We start from the raw sequence: 23,260 nt of genomic DNA on the forward strand, positions 1-23,260 counted from the left end.
TGTTCAAGATTCTTATCCAACAACAGGGAGAAATCCCCTCAGGAAACCTGAAATTCCAACAAAAACAACAACAAAAACAACAACAACAACAACAACAACAACAACAGCGACAACAACAACAAGATCAACAGCAGCAGCAACAACAACAGCAACAACAACTCAAACAGTTATTGTTGAAAATATTGACGGGTAGGTCAACGCTTGAAGTAATTTTTATCTAAATTTGCATTTCGCCATTTTTGACACACGATTACAATCCTCATAAAAAAGGTCGGGAGAAAATCAAAAAACAACAAGGATGCTCGTTAATGTGCGTTCGCACATGATGTTCCGACCCGAGCTCATCGACCATTTTGACTTAATTGTCAACCTGATGAGATAATTAAAAATAGATATTTGAGTTTAAAACACAACCGCACTACAAACAAAGCATCAGTTACGACATGATATCAATGGAAAAATGGTTTTTCAGTTACAAAGAATGGAACCTCTCATTGATGAGTATAAGTTACAAGTTGACGAAAAGAACAAAAACTGAAAAATATAAAAAAGTTCTTTGAAATCGAACAATATCATAAACTTTAATAATTTTTGCTATAAACTGACTGCATTGAGTAAAATAATTTTTTCAATTGTGAATTAGAAGCCCATGAGACCAGTCAGCATTTTACGAATACACGAAGCATTAAAAAAAAGGCAAAAACAGAAAATTCAGAAAAAATTGTGCTAGAAAGGTGTCGAACCGAAAAGAGAAGGTGTTTGATTTTTTTCTCATTTTATATACCTTTTTTAAACAGCAATACGGCTGTTCTTTTCTTAACAATTTGATTTTAAAAGTATAAACAAATATATTAAAAACACGAAATTTTTGAGAAAACCAGCAATATCATAGCCATTAAAATCAATAGCTTTCAACGGAAGTCAAAAATTGCTAAGTAAGTCGCTAAGGAAATCCCTAAGTTATACCTCAATGAAAAAGAAATGATACTGTTCAATCATAAGTCATCATCTGGACATCACAAAAAGTCTTATGATTATAAAAACAACAACAACAACAACAACAACAACAACAACAACAGCGACAACAACAACAAGATCAACAGCAGCAGCAACAACAACAGCAACAACAACTCAAACAGTTATTGTTGAAAATATTGACGGGTAGGTCAACGCTTGAAGTAATTTTTATCTAAATTTGCATTTCGCCATTTTTGACACACGATTACAATCCTCATAAAAAAGGTCGGGAGAAAATCAAAAAACAACAGGGATGCTCGTTAATGTGCGTTCGCACATGATGTTCCGACCCGAGCTCATCGACCATTTTGACTTAATTGTCAACCTGATGAGATAATTAAAAATAGATATTTGAGTTTAAAACACAACCGCACTACAAACAAAACATCAGTTACGACATGATATCAATGGAAAAATGGTTTTTCAGTTACAAAGAATGGAACCTCTCATTGATGAGTATAAGTTACAAGTTGACGAAAAGAACAAAAACTGAAAAATATAAAAAAGTTCCTTGAAATCGAACAATATCATGAACTTTAATAATTTTTGCTATAAACTGACTGCATTGAGTAAAATAATTTTTTCAATTGTGAATTAGAAGCCCATGAGACCAGTCAGCATTTTACGAATACACGAAGCATTAAAAAAAAGGCAAAAACAGAAAATTCAGAAAAAATTGTGCTAGAAAGGTGTCGAACCGAAAAGAGAAGGTGTTTGATTTTTTTCTCATTTTATATACCTTTTTTAAACAGCAATAGGGCTGTTCTTTTCTTAACAATTTGATTTTAAAAGTATAAACAAATTTATTAAAAACACGAAATTTTTGAGAAAACCAGCAATATCATAGCCATTAAAATCAATAGCTTTCAACGGAAGTCAAAAATTGCTAAGTAAGTCGCTAAGGAAATCCCTAAGTTATACCTCAATGAAAAAGAAATGATACTGTTCAATCATAAGTCATCATCTGGACATCACAAAAAGTCTTATGATTATAAAAACAACAACAAATACATGCAAAAACCAAAAATTCAGTAGAAAAGTGCACGAAGCAAGCGTCGAAGCCATTGAAACAATAAGCGTTTCTCTGAAAACTTTAAGTAGGAACCATTGGACATCTTTTCTAAGCCTATGAGAACTATCATTGTTGGGTTGACGAAATAACAGTTCAAAAAGAACCAAATTACAAAAAAAAACATGAATTTTTTTTTAATTATGGAAACTCGTTACTTCGAAGTAATAAAACCAAAAGTTAGTAGTTAAAACGGCTAACGGATTAATTTTGTATGCAAGAAAAAAAAGGGGGTTCTGTTTTAACTGAGATTGACTTACAGTTCATGGAAGTATGTTTAATAAAAAATTAGTGATAAAAAAAAATTTCAAATTTTTTTTTAAAGTTTTAATCGCCACTAAATTCAATAGTTCTCAGCGGAAGTCAATAAATACGCAAAGTTACTCCTGGATGGGATTATAAAGATTTTCGTCATTCTTAAATCATAAATAAGACATCACAATAAGTCTTATTAATATGAAAACAACAACAAAAAACAGGCAAAAATTAAAAATACAGAATAGTTCAAGAAAGTGTCGGAGCCAATTAAACCATAAACTTTTCTCTGAAAACTTTATCTTTGATCCATTTAAAATCTTCGCTAAACCACTGGGAACTATAAATATTAGGGTAATCAGATAAAAATTGAAATCTAATCAAAATTACAAAAAAACGTCAAAAAACTTTAAAAAAAAAAGTACGAGAACTCGTGTTATTGAAGTCATAAAACCAATTGTTGCAAAAAACCACTTACCAGATTAGTTTTAATTGCCGCAGAAAAGATGGAAATCCTTTCAACCCTGACACTGACCTAGACTTCACAAAATAAGTTTAAGTTTGGTTAATGTCCAAAAGTTCCGAAAAAATTATTTTTAAAAATTATAAAAAGTGTTAACAGACATTAAAATAAAGAGCTTTCCTTGTAATCCAAAAAATACGCTATGTTATGTCTCGATGCGAAGACATGGATGTTTGTCATCAATATGTTATCAATAAAAGATCACAATAAGACCTATGGTTATTAAAAAAAAACAAAAATAGGCAAAAACCAAAAAAATTCAGCAGAAAAGCAAATAGAAAGTGTGGAAGCCATTTAAACCATAACTTTTTCTCTGAAAACTATGTCTATGATCTATTTGACGTCTCCTCTAAGCCAATGGGAACTATCTGTTTTAGGATAATGAGATTAAATTTCAAAAGAAACCAAAATTACAAAAAAAATACGAATTTTTTTTTTCAAATTATGAAAACTCGCGTTATTGAAGTCATAAAACACATAGGTGGAAGATAAAACCACTTACAAGGTTAACTTTGGTTTTTTTAATGGAACCTGCTCCTGTCATTACTGAGACTGACTTACTGTTCATGAAAATAAGTTTAAATTCGGTTTAAGTTCAAAAAAAATTCGAAAAATTGTTTCTTAAAGTCTTAGCAGCCATTGGGTGTCCACTCACAAAACTATATAGGTTTACGTAATGTACACTAGGAATTCAATCGCTCACGTAGTCAGTCTATGCCATACGACTCCCAAAATTTATTAAGATCTCAAAAAGAAAATCTAAATTTCATTAAAAATTTCAAAAACTCAGATTTGAATACAAAAAAAACACATGAGTGATCCCTTGAGAACAAATATTTTGTTTATTGGGTATCAGTTTACTGTAAATGAAGTTTGTCATTAACCGAAAATCGATATGAAAAGTGACTGGTCTCTAAATGACTAAAATTAATAATGAATAGGAAAATTTTACTAAAAAAACAGCTCTCAAATTGAGTTCGACTTTTTTTTATAGTAAACTTCCCCATGAGTCCAGAACTAGCCTTTTTATCGGTCTATTGATAGCACAAAGTTTATTCATTTTGTAGCATGAAATGTAATTTTGAAATAATGTTGTCATAGAAAGGCCTTAATTTGAATAAAAATTTCGCTAAAAGTGAACAAAATCATTCAAATATCACGTGTTCACACAAAACTTTAAACCTCGATAAATCCTCGAAAAATACGAAATTCAAAAAAATCTTAATTTCGAATTCTACGCTGGACGAGCTTTTTAATGATACCACTCACATTTCGCTACGATGAATATATCGATCGGCCAAAATTGACTGAACAAAAAAAACCCATTTGAGTATATAGTTCCTCCCGCCACAAGTGGGTCAGAACAATAACGGCGTTTGCCACGTAATGAATCTCTAATTCAACCCACGAGAAAACTTACCTGTACCGTAATCCGATTGTAAATCAGAATTTGAGAGTTGCAAATGCATTTTCATGTGTACCCATATTATGGTTCGTTCTCTATCTTGAATTTTTTTTCAAGACCCAAGTCTGACAACTGTGCCGTAAAATGTTGTTGTCTGATAAGACAAAAAGTCGCCGGATTAAGTCTCTCACCAGTTTTGAGGAATTGTGGTATAATTATGGAAATAATATTGCTGACAGCCACTGAAGGAAATTTTACACAATTTCAGCACTTTCAGGATCTTTTCCGATAGCGCTAGAAGGGAGCAAAGCATTAATTTTTGGGGGGCGCCTAAATTTTGGCTATATAGTACGGGGGGTGGGGGGGGGGGGGCGCAAGCGGAAAACTTCCCACTTTCAGAACATATTTGAATCAGTTCATTAGTAATCAATGTTTCTGTTTCTTCTGTCAGCATTATCTCCCCCTCTAAATTTTAAAATCAACATGAGGTCTAAACTTTTAATTTTTGTCATCAATCATCATCATCATCGTCATCATTCAGCCTCAAAATTCTGTGGCAAATAAATTTTTTGAGACCACTACCCTTCAACTGAGCACCGAAAGCTTTCAGATTTTGTAAATTGAAGTTGCCAGCCAGATATATACTATTCGGATATTCATCTACGCCCCACGAATGCCAGATGATCAAGTCAGACACATCTATGCCGTCTCGTACTGTGCGCCAGACGTGCTGTTCTTCGCGTTCCGTGATACCCAGCCAGATAGGTTTTCCTTCCGTCTTGCTGGCTATGAATTCCATTTGTTCCAGCGTTCCGTCAATGTCTCCCCATAAAGCACTGAAAATGCCATTAACTGAATTGACGAGAGCGGTCAAAAATGGTCATACGTTTGCGGGGATAAGTTCGTTTCTGGCCGCCTCTAAGCGTTTTTCAGAATTATATTTAGGCAACGAGCGAATAAATAGTTTACAAAATACCGCAATTCGATTTTTTAAAAAAATCGCGTTCTCATTTTAAAAAAATTGCTCTAAATGAGAAATATAGAATGGGCACATTTAGATAGAATGACTTTGTGTTCTTTGCTGTGATATCTCTGATTAAGAGAACAATCTCTTATCGCATTGATTCTTGAAATGGTTAAAAGTTGTCGCGCTGAGATGGCTTTAGAAATTGCTCAACAGTTGTACAGCCACTTTTCCATCGTGATCGATTACCCTAGTCGACTTCAATTGATTGTTTTGCAAGCTAACCAGTCATTTTTTTCAAATATGCGGATTCCAGGCCAACCAGACTGATTTATGGGAACTGACCCAAACAGGGAACTGGCTGAACTGACACAAATTTAAGTTTTACAATGGCCAGGCGAAGGGCGCGCCCGAGTGCTCGTCTAGACTATTAGCTCAGGTCGCACCGGATCCCCTTGAACCGCAACCCCATTTGGTCTGGTCAACACCTGTCACGGTTCTGGGACCTCAACGGGTTTTTTTGCATGGTTCCTTCATTTATGGAAAAATCAACTCTAAACGCAACCCTCTCTTCTCGCACAATCGAGACATGCTTATAAAATTGTATCACATTTACTATATACATCATGAGAAAAGTGTTCAAACCTGGGCGTTTCACTTATTCTGGAAGCGCAATGTTGTTCCGCGTCAGTCCAGTTTTTCTCCTCATTCACAAGCTCCATTTCCTCATATCTGGACGCACATCCGAGGCAGTATTTTTCTCCAACAATCTGGCTGCCATTGAAACAACTGCGTAGCTTCCGTCTAACCCAAGTAGTGCCGTTGTCAGATGCTAATAAGTCATCTGACCACCAGGACCACGCATACATTCGCCATTTCCGCCCACAAAAAGTGCTATATTTTTTAACCATCAAATTGCATTGTTTTCAGCAAAGGTTGGGCAAGTTTTTTAAAATTACCTGTCTAAAGAGAACTCATCTACGGTTAGGCCAAAATACTGCACCCAGGAACGCTAAGCATGATAACAAAACCCAAACTTCGAGGTTAACTATGAGAGGGAATCTGTTGGTTGACCATCCGAGAAAATATTTCGGGGATATAGTAAAAAAAAATGAAGGTCAAAGCCAAGACCTGATTGTTCTTTTTGTTTTTCACGAAAATTTTTAGAACCAGATCACAAAAGCAACTTTCCTGTAGAGCAACTCGTTCAAGTGCAGTAAAGTTAATGGGTTTGTTTTCGAAACATACGCAATTTTCTTTGGGTCTCCTAGGAATCTCAATGTGCTGGCTTTGATAGTGTTAGAGAGATAGCCTGAGAGTGTAAAGTCAGTGCCCGGGTCGAGAAAAAATGCAAAAATATGTAAGATAAGCGGTGAAAAGTTAGTTTTTTCACCGCAAATTTTGTACGTAATTTTGCGGTGAAATGCGGTGAATGCGGTGAAATTATGTAAGTTCGCCGCTAGACTAAGCGGTGATCTTACAAAAATTCACCACAATTCACCGCTAAATATGTACTTTCATCGCCCTTACAAGGGTCCGCACCTCTCACCTCCTGCATGTCATCCACTTCTTCTTCCACTGCGCCATCTCTCACTAAATTCTATTATTTTTTGTTTGAGTATAAATCGAATTCACTCTACTTTCTGCAAAACATGCGTGGTGAATTTTTGTAAGATTTGCAATTTTTAGCGGTGAAATTACATATTTTAGCGGTGAAATGTGGTGAATTTTTGTAAGTTCACCGCTTACTCTAGTGGTGAAAAGACATAAATCCACCGCTTAGAAAAAGGTGTCAAAAATGTAAGATTAACGGGTAGTTTTAGTGGGAAGGCAAATCTAACAATTCCTCCCACACTCACCATTAATTTCACCACATTCTTTGCTGATCTCAAACATCTTTAATTATTTTTTCTAAGTCGTGAATTTATGTAAGTTCACCACTAAGTTGAGCGGTGAATTTATGTAATTTCACCGCATTCATCCCTTATCTTTCATAATTTGGACACTTTTTTCGAAGCGGTGAATTTATGTATTTTCAGCGCTACCAGGCGATAAAGTTTTTTTTTCACCGCATTCACCGCCTGATTTATGTAATTTCACCGCATCCACCGCTTATCTTACAAAAATTTTCGCATTAACCGCTTATCTTACATAATTTTGCGTTGAATGGCGGTGACACCTCGACCCGGGTGGTTTAAACACAGAAAAGTACAAAAATGAAACTCTTGATACAAAACTAAGTCTGAAATGGAGATTTCATCATTGTATCAAGATATAATGCTGACATTTTTTTTCGTATTTCCAAATCATGACCCAATAATTGCTCAATATTACGTTACAAAATGGATTTATAAAAAATCTCTGTGTATTTTTTGTCCTAGAAAAGCAATTATATTGCTGAAAATAATTCATTCCTGTTTTCGTTTTTGTATTCAGTCAGATTTCTCACTTCAACACATTCTGCTATTTTGTTTTTTGGCAAACTGACATGAATACAGTTTGGGTTTTCAACAACAGTGAGCATACACAAACCATAAGAAGTTTTGAAGTTCAACTCGCATAATATGTTGTGGCACAAATTGTAAGAGACACAATCATCTTCGTAGAAGCAGTGCATTGAACACTGAATCTGATTGGCTACGATGCGTGAGTTTATCACGTGATTTTTCAATCGGGCATTGGTTTGAACGTCGGTGAAAACGTTCCACCTTCAAAATAAATCAACAAAATGTTACTTTAAATTGTAGCAAGGAGTAAAACTGGTTGAGGAGCTCGTTATTGCTTAGACCATCCAGGCAATAACGAGCCATGAGTTTAGCTCGTTATTAAAAACGTCTACCAGTGCAATTTCTAATATCTGTCCTTTGCTGACGCCAGTCGAATTTTTGGCATCACCACTCTACCTTCATAGATGTGATGTAAACAAATACTCGCGGAATGCAAATTAAAACTCTGCGGCCAAAATGGTAGAAAAAGCAGTAAATCTTAGTTTGGTAGTTTTGTAATCCAATTGTTGAGCAGCAATAAAAAAAGCCGTTCTATCGTCGCTAATTCCGGCAGCGAAATCGAGCAAAAATAGCATGGGAAAAATTGGCAACTAATACCCCAAATCGGGTCGCTAATTTTTGCACCAATTTGTACCATTCATTTGTCATCTCAGTGATTACGTTTTTGTTACCAATTATTCGATTTTTAATTTGTTACATTTTGGTTGTCAATTAATCCGACTTAATTATTCAATAAAAATTCTTCAAATGAAAAAAACTCCTTTCTGAAAAATTTTCCCAACGAGTGTGTCATACAGATTTCGTTACTGTATTCGAAGTGAAATAGTGGTGCCAAAACAAAGGTTTTTTGGTTCTCAATTACCTGCTATTTTGCGAAGCGAATTCACTATTAAATTTGAAAAATGAGAATTCGTTTTTCTGGGTACTAAGTACGCTTGCAATTGGCAGCACGATTGTAGCTATAGTTTATAGATTTGTATTTCGCTTAGCGAATTACAACTATAAGTTGTTTGAATACATTTGAATGTTTGGCGGAGCAGATTTGAGAATAAAAAGAGGCAACTAAACTTGAATTACGAATTGAGCATAATGAGGAAATTAATATTAACTAATTTTGATCAACAATTTGATCACAATAAAAGCACCAAACGCGGCAACTCAAATCACATGATCACATGAACAGACAGGATTTGCAGACAAATTTTGTACACAAATTAAACAAACGTGAAATATGAAGATTTAATCTTCAAACAGGAAATTGACAATGGAAATTTGAACTAGATGAAAACAAAGTGAACTAAATCAAAATAACTTAAAATTAAACAGATTTGGTGTTCCAAAAACAATAGCCCTTTTCTAATACAGTGTCATACTATACCACATTTCCCCCTGGGCAAAAATAAAAGACGAAGTGGTTTATCAGAAAATTAATAACATATTTACTGATTACTATAAATAATACTTCAATGTTCTTGCAAGTTTAATCTGAATCACTTTCATATAGGCGCTCAGCTTCACCGACTGTCATGGACGTTTCTGGTCCCTCGTAGTTTGGTGAGATATTATACTGGTTCGGAAACGTCTGTACAGGGGAAAATTGTCCTACTGTATAGTCGGTTTCCACATCTTGACTCTGAGCTGCAACTTTCTTGATTGAAGATACAATCGACTTATTTTTGATTTGAGTTTGTTTCAATAGCTGCCTTCTTTTGTTTCGTGAAGGTGCTGTAGACGAGGAAGTTGTTGGAGGGCACGTTTGGACAGACGCTAATGATTCGTCTGATTCAGTGATTGATGGAGAAGATCTTTTTCTTTTTAATTGCTGTATTGCTGCTGATGCTTTGGTAGCGGCTTTCCTTTTTGGTCTTGAGGGTGGCTCCGCAATTACAATTGATGTCAATGGGAGCTCTATTGGCGGCGCGAAATCACTTAGATTTTCTGAGGGTGGCTGTGGCGGTACTACTGTTCTTTTGGGTTTTGTCGGCATTCTCACTCTCAGTGCTCTCGTGACATTGGAATGAATGGATGATACAGCACTGGCATCATCGGCGATCTTTCGATGTTTCATTCTCTTATTTCCCTCTAACTTCTTCCTTGCCTCTTTCGCATGTTCATTTATTAATTCTTCCATTATTTTCCCGGAGGGTACCTTTGGTCTCATATTTGCGTAAATTTGGAGATCCGTTTGGCGCTCTGCTTTAGTCCCAAATTTCGCCAAATCAGAGTTGCGGATCGGGACTTCTCTTTTACCTAGTTCTTTGGTAACAGAAGTATATGAATCCGTCTTGACTACTGAGGAACCAGGTGCCAAGACCTCGTAAAGTCCATCAAGACTTTTTTTGGATCTTTTAGTCCTCGGTTTTTTCTTGGCTAATTTGATTGATAAAGATGTTTCTATCCGTGGCACTGGCAGACCAACATCAGGATGAGTTATCCGTCTAGAATCCTTCTCTGGGTAGGCGTTCGTTCTCGGGTTTGCATCTTTACTCAGTTTGTCCCTGTTGTGTTCCAGTTCTGTGTCGCTTCTGACGTCTACATCCCACTTTTCTTCAGAAATTAGTTCCTCCCAACGGATTGTCTCCAAATCCAAATAATTATTCAAAATACGTTTATACGTGAGGCTATTAGGATCAGGTTCCACTGAAATATTTTTTAACGGAGTATTCGCTTTTCTGCCGAAATGTGCTTCAAATGCTGATATATTTATTCTCTTTTGTCGACATATACGTAGCTGGTAAATTATAGATTTTATTGATGCTTTTACTTTTAAGTTAAACTGCTTTTGCGCCGCCGTTTTAATACAAACTAAGTGATTCTTGATTGTTTGAATTAGCCTTTCAACGAGTCCAATTGCTCTGTGATCGTGTATTGGAGCTTAAATTAATTGTATATTATTTTGACTACAAAAATGCTTTAATTTGATTACCAGTTTGGCATCGCGCTTGGTCTAATCTAATTGAACGTGGTTTTCCGTGTAGCAAAACATATACTGGAAGAAATTTTAAAATGTTGTCTGCGTTAGCTCTATCAAATACCTCCGCGGTCGGAAATTTATAAAATCGGTCTATACATGCAAGGAAGTAAACTTCTTTTTTTTTCATTATAAATGGGTCCACCAAAGTCAATTTGAATTTCTTTATTTGGTACTTTGCATAATTTTAAAGGTGTCCATTTGTTTGCAGGAATAATAGACTTTAAATTTTTATCGATTTTGACACAGGGATTGCACTTTGCTGTTTTTGATATTATGTCCCGATGCATGTATGGCCAACATGCATGTGTCGCCATGTCTGTCATTCCCCAGCTGCCTGGGAATGTTGCGTGAATTGCCTCCACGTAGACTTCTTTGATCGAATATGGTATGGCTATCCTGTCATCGATGCACACGCATCAATTTTTGACGTGCATGTCCTCCCAGAAAGTATAAATGTACGGCGAAATCTGCTTGCATCTATCCTCATTTTCCGTCAGGATGCAGTCTCTTATCTCTTTAAGGATTGCGTCCTTGGTCGTCAGGCTGGCCATTAGGGTGCCTAAAAAGTTTTTAGATAGCGCAAAATTGAAGGCATCTGTGTACAGATCATCAGTAGAGGGCGACGTGACCGTTGTGGTATCAGTGTTGGGTGTTGAGGGTGTTGCTTGTACAGCGGGAGCCGTTGATGGACCTGCCTCTTCCGCGAATCTGACCTTGAGGGTGTTGACTGTTTTACTTGCATTAGGATTTCGTCGTCAGAGTTGGACATCATGAGTACGTTTTGAACTTTTGATGCTATTCTTTGAAAATTATTCAAATTATTGGGCAACTAATTTGTAGAACGATTCAAGGCAAAAATCGAGTGTGGAATGTTGGTTGTCTTGATTCGGAGATTAGAATTTGAGATATTTGGTGCTGATTTGCTAATTGTGTTATCATTTTCCGTAATCGCAGAATATTCTGGATTTCGCGGTGCGAATTCACTGCCTAATTTGTTAATGGAATTAGGGGTATTTGAGGCTTGTTTTAGAAGTGGATTTCGCGTTGAAAAATCGATGTAATTCTCTGCATTTAATAAGAAGCGTTTTGCACCGCGCTTATTCACGTCCAATTTAGCAACTATGAATTGTTCGTCATATGCAGATATATTAACAGCTTTTTGTTGTGGGTCGCGAGATATATAGTCAACAAGTCTCATTTTTGAACCAGGTAGATGATCGGTCGTGAAGTGAAAAGGTATTAGTCTATGTCTATCTACCCCACGTGTTAGACGACTATTGTAGGATTTGTTAGCTCTATTTTCTCTCATTATCGAAAGTAAAGCTCTATGATCAGTTATTACGGTGAATTGTTTGCCGTATAAATAATAATTGAAACGTTCATTAGACCAAACAACACCCAAAAACGTGAGTTCATTGATGCTATATCTATCTTCTACAGAATTCAAAAATCGGGATTCAAAAGCCACGGTGTGCCAACCGTTGCTGTTCGTTGTTCTAATGCACAACCCAAACCTTTACGTGATGCGTCACATTTTATACGTGTTTCTAGGTCCGGGTTAAAATGCTCATTTTCAGTTGTTCCAGCAATCTTCGCTTTTATCAATTTGAATTGTTCTTCCTCTTCGTCGGTCCAAATAAGTTTTGTATTTTTCTTAAGTAGTGGTCTAAGTGGAAAACATAATTGTGACAGATTAGGAATAAATTTGCCCAGATGATGAACTGATCCCATAAAAGATCGAAGTTTTTTGAGATTTGTAGGTGAAGATTATTTTTCGATTGGATCTGTTTTATTCGATAATGGTGTTATGCCTGTTTGAGTGATGCTTTGTTCAATCCATTCAATTTTATCTTTCGCAAAATGAGTTTTTTGCGAGATTGATTCGGAGATTTTCTTGATCTAATTTTATCCGACATTTTCGAACAAGATCGAGATGTTGTTCAATTCCACCTCTACTTACTGTCAGTATATCGTCCAAACAGCAGAATGTATTTTTTAGGCCGGCGAGTGTACAATCAATTACTTTCTGAAATTCGGTTGGCATATCCGTTAGACCGTAAAATCCCGTTTTAAAACGATAAGCGCCGGTCATATCCCCGCTTTTGAGATTGAAGTTACAATGGCGGGCCGTTTCACTGTGTAATTTTAATTGACTATAAGCGTATTGCAAATCGACTGTCGTGAGGTAAGCTGTCTCTTGCGGCGCGGTTGACAGTGTTTGTGAATTCGTTTGAATTAGGGAATCGATATTGGGCATCTGATATTTGTTTTTGTAAATAGCTTTATTCAAAATTTTGGAATCTAATGCAATTTTGATTGATTGATCCTTTTTTACTGTAATAACTATCGGAGATATGAAAAACTGATCAGAGCAGTTTGTTAATTTTTCGATATGTCCTTCATTTAACAATTTTTCGAGTTCAATTTTTACTTTTGGTTGGAGATGAATTGGCACTTTTCTCCCTTTTTGATGCGTGACTCGATAATTTCTGTGATATTTTGAACTGACTGTATGGTTTTTCGATTTTCCTATTCGTGAGATTAGAACAGGAAATTCCTTTGCCAGCGATTTTTTTATCGCACCAGGTGTTTCTATGATGTTGATTTCTATATTTGAGCAAGGCTTTTGTGAGATTGTTATGCTCCATGGATCAAAAAGGTCTCGGCCTAGAATATGTCTAAATCCGTCTGCTACCACCGTGATTTTTGCTTTTTGAATTTCCAATCATTACATCGAACTGGCGTTTTTAGAGTTCCTAGCGTTTACACTATATTGTTCGAAAAAGACTTTAATTCAAGTGTTTTTTTCTCGGACCATTTTGATTGCGCACAATTAAGCATTTTTTATCTGGCGAGGGACATATTGATAATAGAACAACCACTACCGGAATCCAGTAGTAAATGACAGTCTGTGTTTCCAATTGTTATCGTCATATTTTGCAATGCAATAGGCGATGTGTTAACATTTTCTACGGTTGCTACATAATTATCGTCCGAAGAATCGTAGTCAGAATGGAATTGTTCATTATAGTTTATATAATTAACATTTTGATTTTCAAAATGTTTGTTTTGTTCTGATGTTTCAGTATTTTCTACATTGTTGATGCGATTACCTTGACGAGAGTTTCGTGAATTGTTTAACTTTTTTCCACATACCTTGGCGAATTGGTTGAGCAAACCACAATGATTGCATTTCTTACCCATGGCAGGGCAAACCTGGCGATGTGTTGTAGTCCAAGCCTGACCACGTCCTCTACACTGACCAAACGTTGCTCGATTGAATGCTACTCTCCCCGGCTGACTTCCGCGTGCACCCGCGCCGCGAAATCTATTGAGAAGGTTGTATTGCATTTACCGTACTACCAGCTGCGCTGTTGTTGTTTGAGGAAATTCTCTGTTGATTCTGATGTCCCATTTCTATGTTTACAGCTATACTAAGTGCTCTTTCCGGGTCAACTGTGTCGCGAAGGAGTTCGCGGTGGATGTCGTCGTCCAACATGTTTGTGATGAAGATGTCTCTGATTATGAATTCTTCTCGATTTTTCAAGTCGCAATTTTCAGCCAATTCTTTCAAAACACTGTAGAACTGCTCGACTGTTTCGCCTTTCTTCTGCTTTCTTTGAGAACACATATCGATTAAATGTGATATTTCTAGGACGAATGAAGGCTATCTCCATCATTTCCCAGAGCTTGAGGGTAGTGAGATTGAGCTTGAGCGTAGATGTTATCATGCGCGCATTTTTGTGTTAGTAGACGTCTCCCCTCTGTTCCGATGCTAAGATACAAAAGTAAAACACATTTTTGATCACATCCTGCTGACTGTGCCATGTCAAATAGATTTCTTTACTATATTCGAAGTGAAATAGCGGTGCCGAAACAAAGGATTTTTGGTTCTCAATTATATGCTATTTCGCGGATCGACTTCACTATTAAATTTGAAATATGAAAATTCGTTTTTCTGGGTACTAAGTACGCTAGCAATTGGCGGCACGATTGTAGATATAGTTTATAGATTTTTATTTCGCTTAGCGAATTACAACTATAAGTTGTTTGAATACAATTGAGTGTTTGGCGGAGCGGATTTGAGAATAAAGCGAGGCAACTAAACTTGAATTACGAATTGAGCAGAATGAGGAAAGTACAATTAACTAAATTTGATCAACAAATTGATCACAATAAAATATCTCCAAACGCGGCAACTCAAATCACATGATCACATGAACAGACAGGATTTTCAGACAAATTTTGTACACAAATTAAATAAACGTGAAATATGAAGATTTGATCTTCAAACAGGAAATTGACAATGGAAATTTGAACTAGAAGAAAACATAATGAACTAAATTAAAATAACTTAAAATTAATCAAATTTGGTGTACCCAAAACAATAGCCCCTTTTTAATACAGTGTCATACTTTACCACGGAGTGGTAGCCGCAGCCAAGCCATCAAAAGTTCGGAAAAGAGTGACAAGATCAAAGGATTCGAATCAAATAGACTTGTCGCTAGTGTTCGCACACTGTAAAATGCAAAAACTAGCTACCTATATTCCAAAATTTGAGCGTTTCGCACTATTTCGTACTCGCTTACTTTCCTGATCTTAATACATCTGCGAGATCATCAGGTTAAATGCTGACAATGAAATTCAATCTCACAACGGTAATCAAGAATTAACTGTTGTTTGATATAACTAATGAAGAAAAAAACATGGAAGCTAGGCATAGCTCTAAAAACAAGAGTTTAGCGCTCATATTCTAAATAGATGATGATCCTGTTGCCCGTGAAACAAGACTCATATAACCTTTTAGTTTTTAAAATTCTAACTGGACAACAAGTTTTGTTCCCCTTGTCAATGCTTTCATATTAAAGATTGGTCGCCAGTTTTTTTTCAGTTTTTTGTGGAGTTTTACGGTAGCGTAAAAAATACAAGTTTTAAGAGTTAACTCAATTAGTTATGATGGCTGCAGAGACTTTTGATCCCAACATAATACCTTCATAGATTTGATGTAAGCAAATGCTCGCAATGCAATTTAAAATGCAACGACCAGAATTGTGAAAATAGCGTTAAAGCTTGTTTTTTGTGACGCAATTGCTGAAAAAGAAAAAAAAGAAAAAAATGTAGTAGAACTCAATAATGTCTTTGCATTTTATTTCTTAATTCTCTTTAGTCCAATTTAAGCATTTCTTAGCATTCTTCTTTAGAGGAAGAAGTATGTAAATTGGATTGCATTAATTGCTGAATGAAACTGACAGGTTTGTAACACGTTTGGGATTATCGTCAACAAAAATCCGGGATTATCTTTTTCTTGTCGCAATTATTGGAACAATTGTGGATGTTTGTATTGCTCTCGTATTCTCGAAAACTATAAAAACTAAAAGCACCCTTTTCTTTAAATAGATATTTCATGTTGGTTGAGGCAGAAGTCATATTATTCTTTTTTTTAGCGTTAATTATCTCATCTTTAAAAAAGAGCGTCAATTATGCACTTATCAACGCTCTTAATGTAAGGATTTTTTGCCATTTTTTCTTTTTTTTGTGTAGTTCGGTGCCTATAACAAGAAAAGATTTATGTTTCGATTAGTTTATCTTTTTCAATATGGGTATATATACTATCTGGGATTCTAAAAGAGATATATGGATTATTATGTAACAGTTTTTTCCAAGGTATCGGATTAACATTACATAGTGCCATACAATGAAAGAAGCACCTCAATTTACTTCTATCATCGAGAAGAAATATCTAGTACGAAATACCTTTAATAGTTTTTTATTCAAGTATAGCAAATTTTGAGCATTTCCTCAATTGGATGTAGATATTTGTAAAGGAGTTAGCTGGTTTTTCTTTTTCGGAAGTTAAGGTCAAGTTCTTGTAATCTGTAATCACAATTTCTGAAAAGAACTTCAATTCTAATTGAAAAACTTAATAATAACATAAAGTTATTATTACATAAAGTTAATAATAACATAACAGTTTTTTCCAAGCTATCGGATTAACATTACATAGTGCCATACAATGAAAGAAGCACCTCAATTTACTTCTATCATCGAGAAGAAATATCTAGTACGAAATACCTTTAATAGTTTTTTATTCAAGTATAGCAAATTTTGAGCATTTCCTCAATTGGATGTAGATATTTGTAAAGGAGTTAGCTGGTTTTTCTTTTTCGGAAGTTAAGGTCAAGTTCTTGTAATCTGTAATCACAATTTTTGTAAAGAACTTCAATTCTAAATTACAATTCTTGTAATCTGTAATCACAATTTCTGTAAAGAACTTCAATTTTAAATGAAAAACTTAATAATAACATAAAAAACACGAAGAAAAGGGAAAATTTTAATTAAAAGATTTTCAAACCGTTCAATGAGTTGACAAACCTCAAATAGATATTCAATTTTTGCATTAAAAAATGTTTCTTCTGGTGATCTCAAGTTTTGTCCTAAATTACCACAGAAATAAAATATGAAATTACTTCTTAAGTTTTGATGAAACCTAATAGTTTTTATATCACTAGATGCGAGAAAATTTTCTATTGTTTATAAATCTAAACAGCTTTTTTGTGTTCTGTTAATTCTAAGGAGACTAAAACTAAAACAACTGCGGATTAGCAGCTTTATTACTAATACTAACTGTGATACGAGTCAATTCAAGCGCAGCAATAAAGAAAGAATTGAAATGAAACAATAAATAAAAAGTATTTTTCTCGAGTTTGCAAGATTTTCTTTTACAAAAAACTATTTAAATGCTTAGTTCAGAATCCCTGCGCTGATCTCAATCTGGACAAATTGTGATATCATGGCTACCTGAATTGGTTTGCAAACAACATTTACTCTCATCAGAACTGCTTTTTGATGTCTCAATTGGGACTGAGCGATAAAATTACAACAGCAATTTGTCATTGTAATGCCAGGAAAAACAAGTGTACAAGTAAAGCTTTCTTCATTTCTCAATATCTGCTTTCCTTTTAGGACCTGCTATTAGTGTTCCCACAGCCTATCTTTAAACCCCAACAAAAATTACTTACTCACAGAAAAGTCAGTTTTTTAAGCAAGCCATTCAAATAGTATTAACTCCAAATAGCATATTTATAACGCAGGGCCACAACTCTTATGAAAATTCAAGTGCCAGAGAAATGCAGAATTATTTATTAAAAAGTTTTTGTTTTAATTTATGACTCAGTAAAATAATTCTGTTTGCAAAACAAAGAAGAAATTGATTTCATTATGAGATAACTCAAACCTATGCATGGATTTTTTGCGCTATTTTGACTGTATATATTAAACTCAAAGAACATCTCAGCCTTTTAACTGTCTAACCAGCCAGCTTCTCAACAAGTATAAAAATAAATAAGAAACCTGCGCCCTTCGAAACAGTCGGCAGTATAAACATTTAAACTTACCTTTTGACAACTGGATTCAAATCTTCAAGTTGTGTTGAAAATGAAGCTAAGATTGCAAAACATGCAAATAGTTTCCCGGACATTACTCATTCTCGATCTTATGTTACATTTGGTGTACAATAAGTTTAAAGAATGAGAAGCTTTCCAGAATGAGACTGGAGTCGTATTTCCACCACTTCAGGTGAAATAAAATTACTAATTCAATGGTTCACTTCATTATTTGCTCAAATTCGTTCGTTTTATAGTGTACGTTGGCGCCACATCATAATTCAGAAACAATTAAATCCTAACAAGATTTTTCTGCTGCTCATTGTCTTTTTTTAGGCAATTTTGTAATGTAGCTGTTGGACGAATAAAAATGATATCCATAATTGATAAAATTGTTATTCACAATTGCACTGGCGACGAATAAAGGTCACTAAGATATGTATTGTTATATATTTGACTTAGAAGTAATAACAAAGCAATATATAATTTTGATTTGCAAAAAATGAAGCTACCAAAGGTCGCTGCTATTGTTCAAATTATGAATGATTCAGGGTCGTGGAAGGGCATTACGATGCAGAGGTATACCCCAAAATTTCCGCCTTAGTAAAATTGGCTCGAAAATTAGATACATACAATGAACGAAATTAGGTGACATCCTTTGTATCCTACTTTTCGCAAAAGGGGTTCCGCCAATTTTGCGAAATAAAAGAACATTCGGTGCGAAAATTAGGTAACAAATCTTGTAGCACGTTTCCGCTCAATTAAGGTATCTATTATTCGCGCGCATTTTGCGCATGCAATAAGCACTTTAATAAAGATTTAATTGAAACCTTCAAAGCTTTAAAGTGCTTTAAATACATGCTACCACAAAAACTGATTTTTTTCCCAAAAATCCCTCGCACATGAAAGACTTTGTATATCAATGTGGGATTGGCCAATTTTAATAAGTAGTAATAAATAGTACTAATAAGTAGAAATAAGTAGTAAAAAAGTACTATAAGTAGTAAAAAAAAAGTAGTAAAAAAGTACTACTAGTAGTAATAAGTTAGGCTTAATTAAATAAGTATTAATTAAGTTAGGCTTAATTGCGGATTATATGCGAAATCGAGCTACATTGCTTGCGAAAAATCAATACATAAATGGAGCGGATGCGTGATAAAACTCGCGCGAAAAATAGGTTACTAAGTTTGTACTTGTATTCCGCGGCTAAAATTAGGACACCTTTGCGAACACGGGAGACGATATTCCCTTCCATTTTGCCGGTTTCTGCTAAAGTAGCTATATTTCGCAATATTGTACCACTTTCAATGGATTAACATAGTAACAACGAACACGAGATACACACATCGGTCATATCTGCCCGTGACGATTTGGGTATACCTCTGCACTGTAATGGGGTGGGTTCCAGCGTAGTCTGGAAAAAATTGATTTCGCGTCTTACGTCTGGTACATGCCTGGGCTAGGCCTTTTGTTGTTCGGCTTGGTTCCCCAGGTTGAGGTCCAGACCGAAATTGCCTCTAATGAGATTATCCCAGACTAAATTGACCTCTGATAGTACTATCGTGCGCTCGAAAATACGTGTGCGCTTGAAGTGCGCTCAAAAGCTTCTTCTAACCACATTATCATGCGTTCAAAAGTTATTCCCGATCAGACTATTTTGCACCTGAATCGGCCACTGATCAGACTAAAGTGAGCTCGAAGTCGCCTTTAATCAGACCAATTTGCGTGCAAATAACGGTTCAAAGCATGGAATAATCTCTCAATATCGCTATAATTTTTTCATTTCACAAAAAACTAAGTCTACAGAAAAATATTCAATTTCAATTTCAAAAAAGCCAATTATAAGAGTGCAGATAATAAAAACAAAACCCAAGTTTCGAGAAAACAATTCACTCAATATACCAAAAATTCTTATTTTTGACTCAATAGATGAACTTAGACAGCTATGCATTGAAAAAGTTTTGATCTACAGTTATTCAAAGGATTTCTAATGGGGACCGGCAATCGTTATCAGCTGTACCCCTTGGTTCCGCTGAGCTCCAACAGACTCAATCAGTCTCTAATCACAATTGTACTGTATTGATGACCAGTTCCAGACAATTGTCCAGAATAAAATGCGCTCGGTGTCAATATGTCTATTTCAAAAAGTGCTTTTCGAAGTCAGCTATTCAGCTAATAGTTTCCTAGTGATTGCGTCTCAGCGTTGTCATCGCAACTGACTAGTATCTGTTCAACTTCAAAAAATGGACACAAAAAAATCGTAAACTAGTAAAAAGTAGTATCAAATTTTTCTATTAAAAAATGACGCCATTCAAATGTTGATTTCTCCGCCAATATCCCAGGGCTTTATTTAAAGTGTATTCAGTGAAAACCGAAATTTTACAATTCTACAGAAGTTTTAATAAACCGCTTGTCTTCCAAGTTCTGCCAACAACTTTGGAAACTTTTTTTTAAAGCCGAAGGTGCTTACACAAATTCGTTTTTTTTATATAATCGTTTTGGACACAGTATTTTATAAAAAAAATAATTGTTTTAAGCAAAAATATCATTGTTATCAGAATTGCGTTTATATAAACTTGGTTTTTTAATTTGCGACTCCAAAAATACTCTGGCAAAAATTTCAAATTCGTTACTGTTTTCTGTTTGAGTATCTGGGTTTATTGACATACCAAAATCCCGTTAGACAACATTTATAAAAATTATGGCCAAAAGGAAAATAATAAAAATTGTAGCAGTCTGGAAAAATGTATTCAATCTGCTATGAGTGCAGTTCGATATAAAATTGGCCGAAATTTTCATAGAATACCAATAAAAACATAGAATACCAATAAAACAAGATATTAAAAACTTCATTTTTCGGCAAACAAATTTTCCAGTACACCCAATAAATTAGGTAATAATTGTCTTTTTGAATTCGATCTGGGTTTTGTTTCTTAAATTTGTTTCTCAAGAGTTATAAATTTTCGCTATACTTTTATTAAAAAAGTTATAAAATATTTCGAAGCTTCTTTTTCTCACTGATCTTTTCATTGTCATTATAGATCCTTTAGAAAACCTCGCAGATTTTTTTTGTCACAATTGGCAATTGCGTAAAAATTCGAGCATATTCCGCATTTTTGTTCTCTGAGCCGCAATAAAAACCGAATAAAATGATTATGATTGCCAAAATGAAAACTTGGTGGGTAGTGATGGAAAGTGATGGAAAGTCACTTCAAAGCAAAAATTGACAATATGACGGGTCAACTGGAGCAGATTATCTGTGAACTTTATGTTTTGGTAACATTTTCTCATTCCCTTCAAATAACTTTTTTTATCATCAGCTCATCCTTTTCACTAATCTTGCTTAAATATATGCAATAATAGAGATGCTTTGTATTTAATTTTTTTTAAAAATTTTGAAAGAAATTTTTTGACATTTTTTATAGTTGGGATATTTGTCAAAGAACCGCTGCTCGACGTGGAAAAAGTTCGGAAAATGTAATGATCGATATCTTTTTGATTTTAAAAAAAGGATGTGACAGAGTAGCAGCAGTCCATCACAAAAGAAAATCATAGCATGTGTTTTCCAAAAGGTTCGCTAAAAAACAATAAATTAAACTTTTTTAGTATAGGGCCAATTAGTCAGTTGTTTTGCTTCAATGGTTTTTTCCTCAAAAGAGTACTTTCAAAGGTGAACAATGATGTTAGGAATACTATCAGTGTAGTCCCGTTAAACTGCATTCAAGAAAAAATCACAACAAATCAATTGCATCAACAGCATCAATAGGATTGGTACAAAAGTACTCAATTTAAGGTACTTCTTCTGTTATCGTCAGAAAACATACCGGCTGAAAAATTTGTCAAATCTGCTCATTCAAGATGTGTTTTGTGCCCATTTCTATTGCACCAATAGAAAAGGCTTGAAATTTAGATAAGAGGATATTCCAAAAAAATGTACATAAATTTTTTAGAGCTGAAACTTTGTCAAGATAATCAAATGAACACTAGAAAAAAATCAATAATTGGTTGACTCTGGGCAGCAAATTAAATTATTATGCACGTAAAAGATCTTACAGCTTTAATAGGGAGATTTCAAATAATTTGTTGAAACAATTGATAAGGTACTCATTAGGCCTTACTCGATAAACATAAACTTGACAAAGCTTAAACAAACCTTTATTGTTGAAACACTCATAAGATCTTAAGCGATCAGAAGTTATATAAACCGTCTTATCTAATCATACACGATAAAAAAAACCGGTAATAAACGAGGAAAAATGTGTTTCAATAGCTTCAGTTTTCTCATTTGTTTATTTTTTCAGCATTCGACACTTGATGGCATATAAAGTTTTCTTTGTTAGACAATAAGTATTTTCAATTTTAACCGTTTTTATACGAGCCAGGATTATATAAAACTATGGGTCAGATCTAAGGAAATTGTGACGTCAATTATGCATTCTACACTAAATAGTAAATGAGGTCTATATAATTTGGTAATGAAATTGACGATGTAATTGAAAAACGTTAATTGTAATTAAGAACATTTTTTGTCTTATGTTTGAGATTAAATGTTTTGCTCTAGATCTTTTTGTGTAAATTGTAAATTTTCAGCTTTCTTGTAAAAGTTGAGGACTCATCTAACGATCAGCCAACATGAACACAGATTTCGATTGGAGCATTTTTTAATTTTCAATGCTCAAAACATGCGGTCACGAAGAACGGACATGAGCGACCTCAAAAAACGAGCTAAAACTTCATATTTTGCCAGACAAGCAAAAGCCCCTGACAACCATACTTTTTTGTTCCTCTAATATTAAATTTTTGTAGCTCTTTGATCTCGAGCTAACTCTATTTTAAGATCATAAGGTCTCGTATTTTTTTGTCCGTTTTCCGTTTCATAATTTGAGAAGCGTTTTTATGAGTTAGTGGGTTGTGTGAAATAGGGTTCTCTCTGGTGTTGTTATTCCATGGAGTTCATTGCACCGCGAACAGAAATTTCAAATAACTGGGAGCAGTTTAGATTATCAATTGACTGAAATTTTAATATGTAGGATCATTGATTGTCAATGAGACTTTTTTAAATATAAGCTGTGTTGAATTGCTCTATAAAAACAAAGTTTATTTAAAAAAATCGTTATAGGAGTTGCTTAACGTTAATATAAAAGTCTTTTATATGAGCTAGAAG

At 34.6% G+C, this 23,260-nt stretch overlaps 2 protein-coding genes across 2 annotated transcripts in view; one reads left to right on the forward strand and one right to left on the reverse strand.

The window, feature by feature from the left end:
• Positions 1 to 1,065: 1,065 nt before the first annotated feature.
• The window catches only part of LOC142348516 (uncharacterized), a 65,068-nt gene continuing 42,873 nt past the window's right edge, over positions 1,066 to 23,260 (forward strand). The window contains exon 1 of the mRNA XM_075399889.1: positions 1,066 to 1,161. The gene's annotated coding sequence lies outside the window, so the exon portion shown is untranslated. The remainder of the gene's footprint in view (positions 1,162 to 23,260) is intronic.
• Positions 4,781 to 6,102, reverse strand: LOC142348508 (uncharacterized). Its single transcript, XM_075399882.1, has 2 exons — positions 5,879 to 6,102; positions 4,781 to 5,105 (listed from the first exon to the last, which is right to left on the reverse strand). Exons 1-2 carry the CDS (start codon positions 6,100 to 6,102, stop codon positions 4,781 to 4,783), a joined length of 549 nt encoding a protein of 182 aa, XP_075255997.1.

The sequence above is a fragment of the Convolutriloba macropyga genome, chromosome 10 (assembly GCF_964194025.1).
Source record: "Convolutriloba macropyga chromosome 10, txConMacr16.3, whole genome shotgun sequence".
NCBI lineage: Eukaryota > Metazoa > Xenacoelomorpha > Acoela > Convolutidae > Convolutriloba > Convolutriloba macropyga.

Excerpts from the sequence above, each read along its gene's own strand:
- LOC142348508 (XM_075399882.1), bottom strand. The coding sequence starts at position 6,102 with ATGTATGCGTGGTCCTGGTGGTCAGATGACTTATTAGCATCTGACAAC. Across the intron at positions 5,106-5,878 it reads AGAATAAGTGAAACGCCCAG|TGCTTTATGGGGAGACATTG; the intron begins GTTTGAACACTT and ends TGGCATTTTCAG.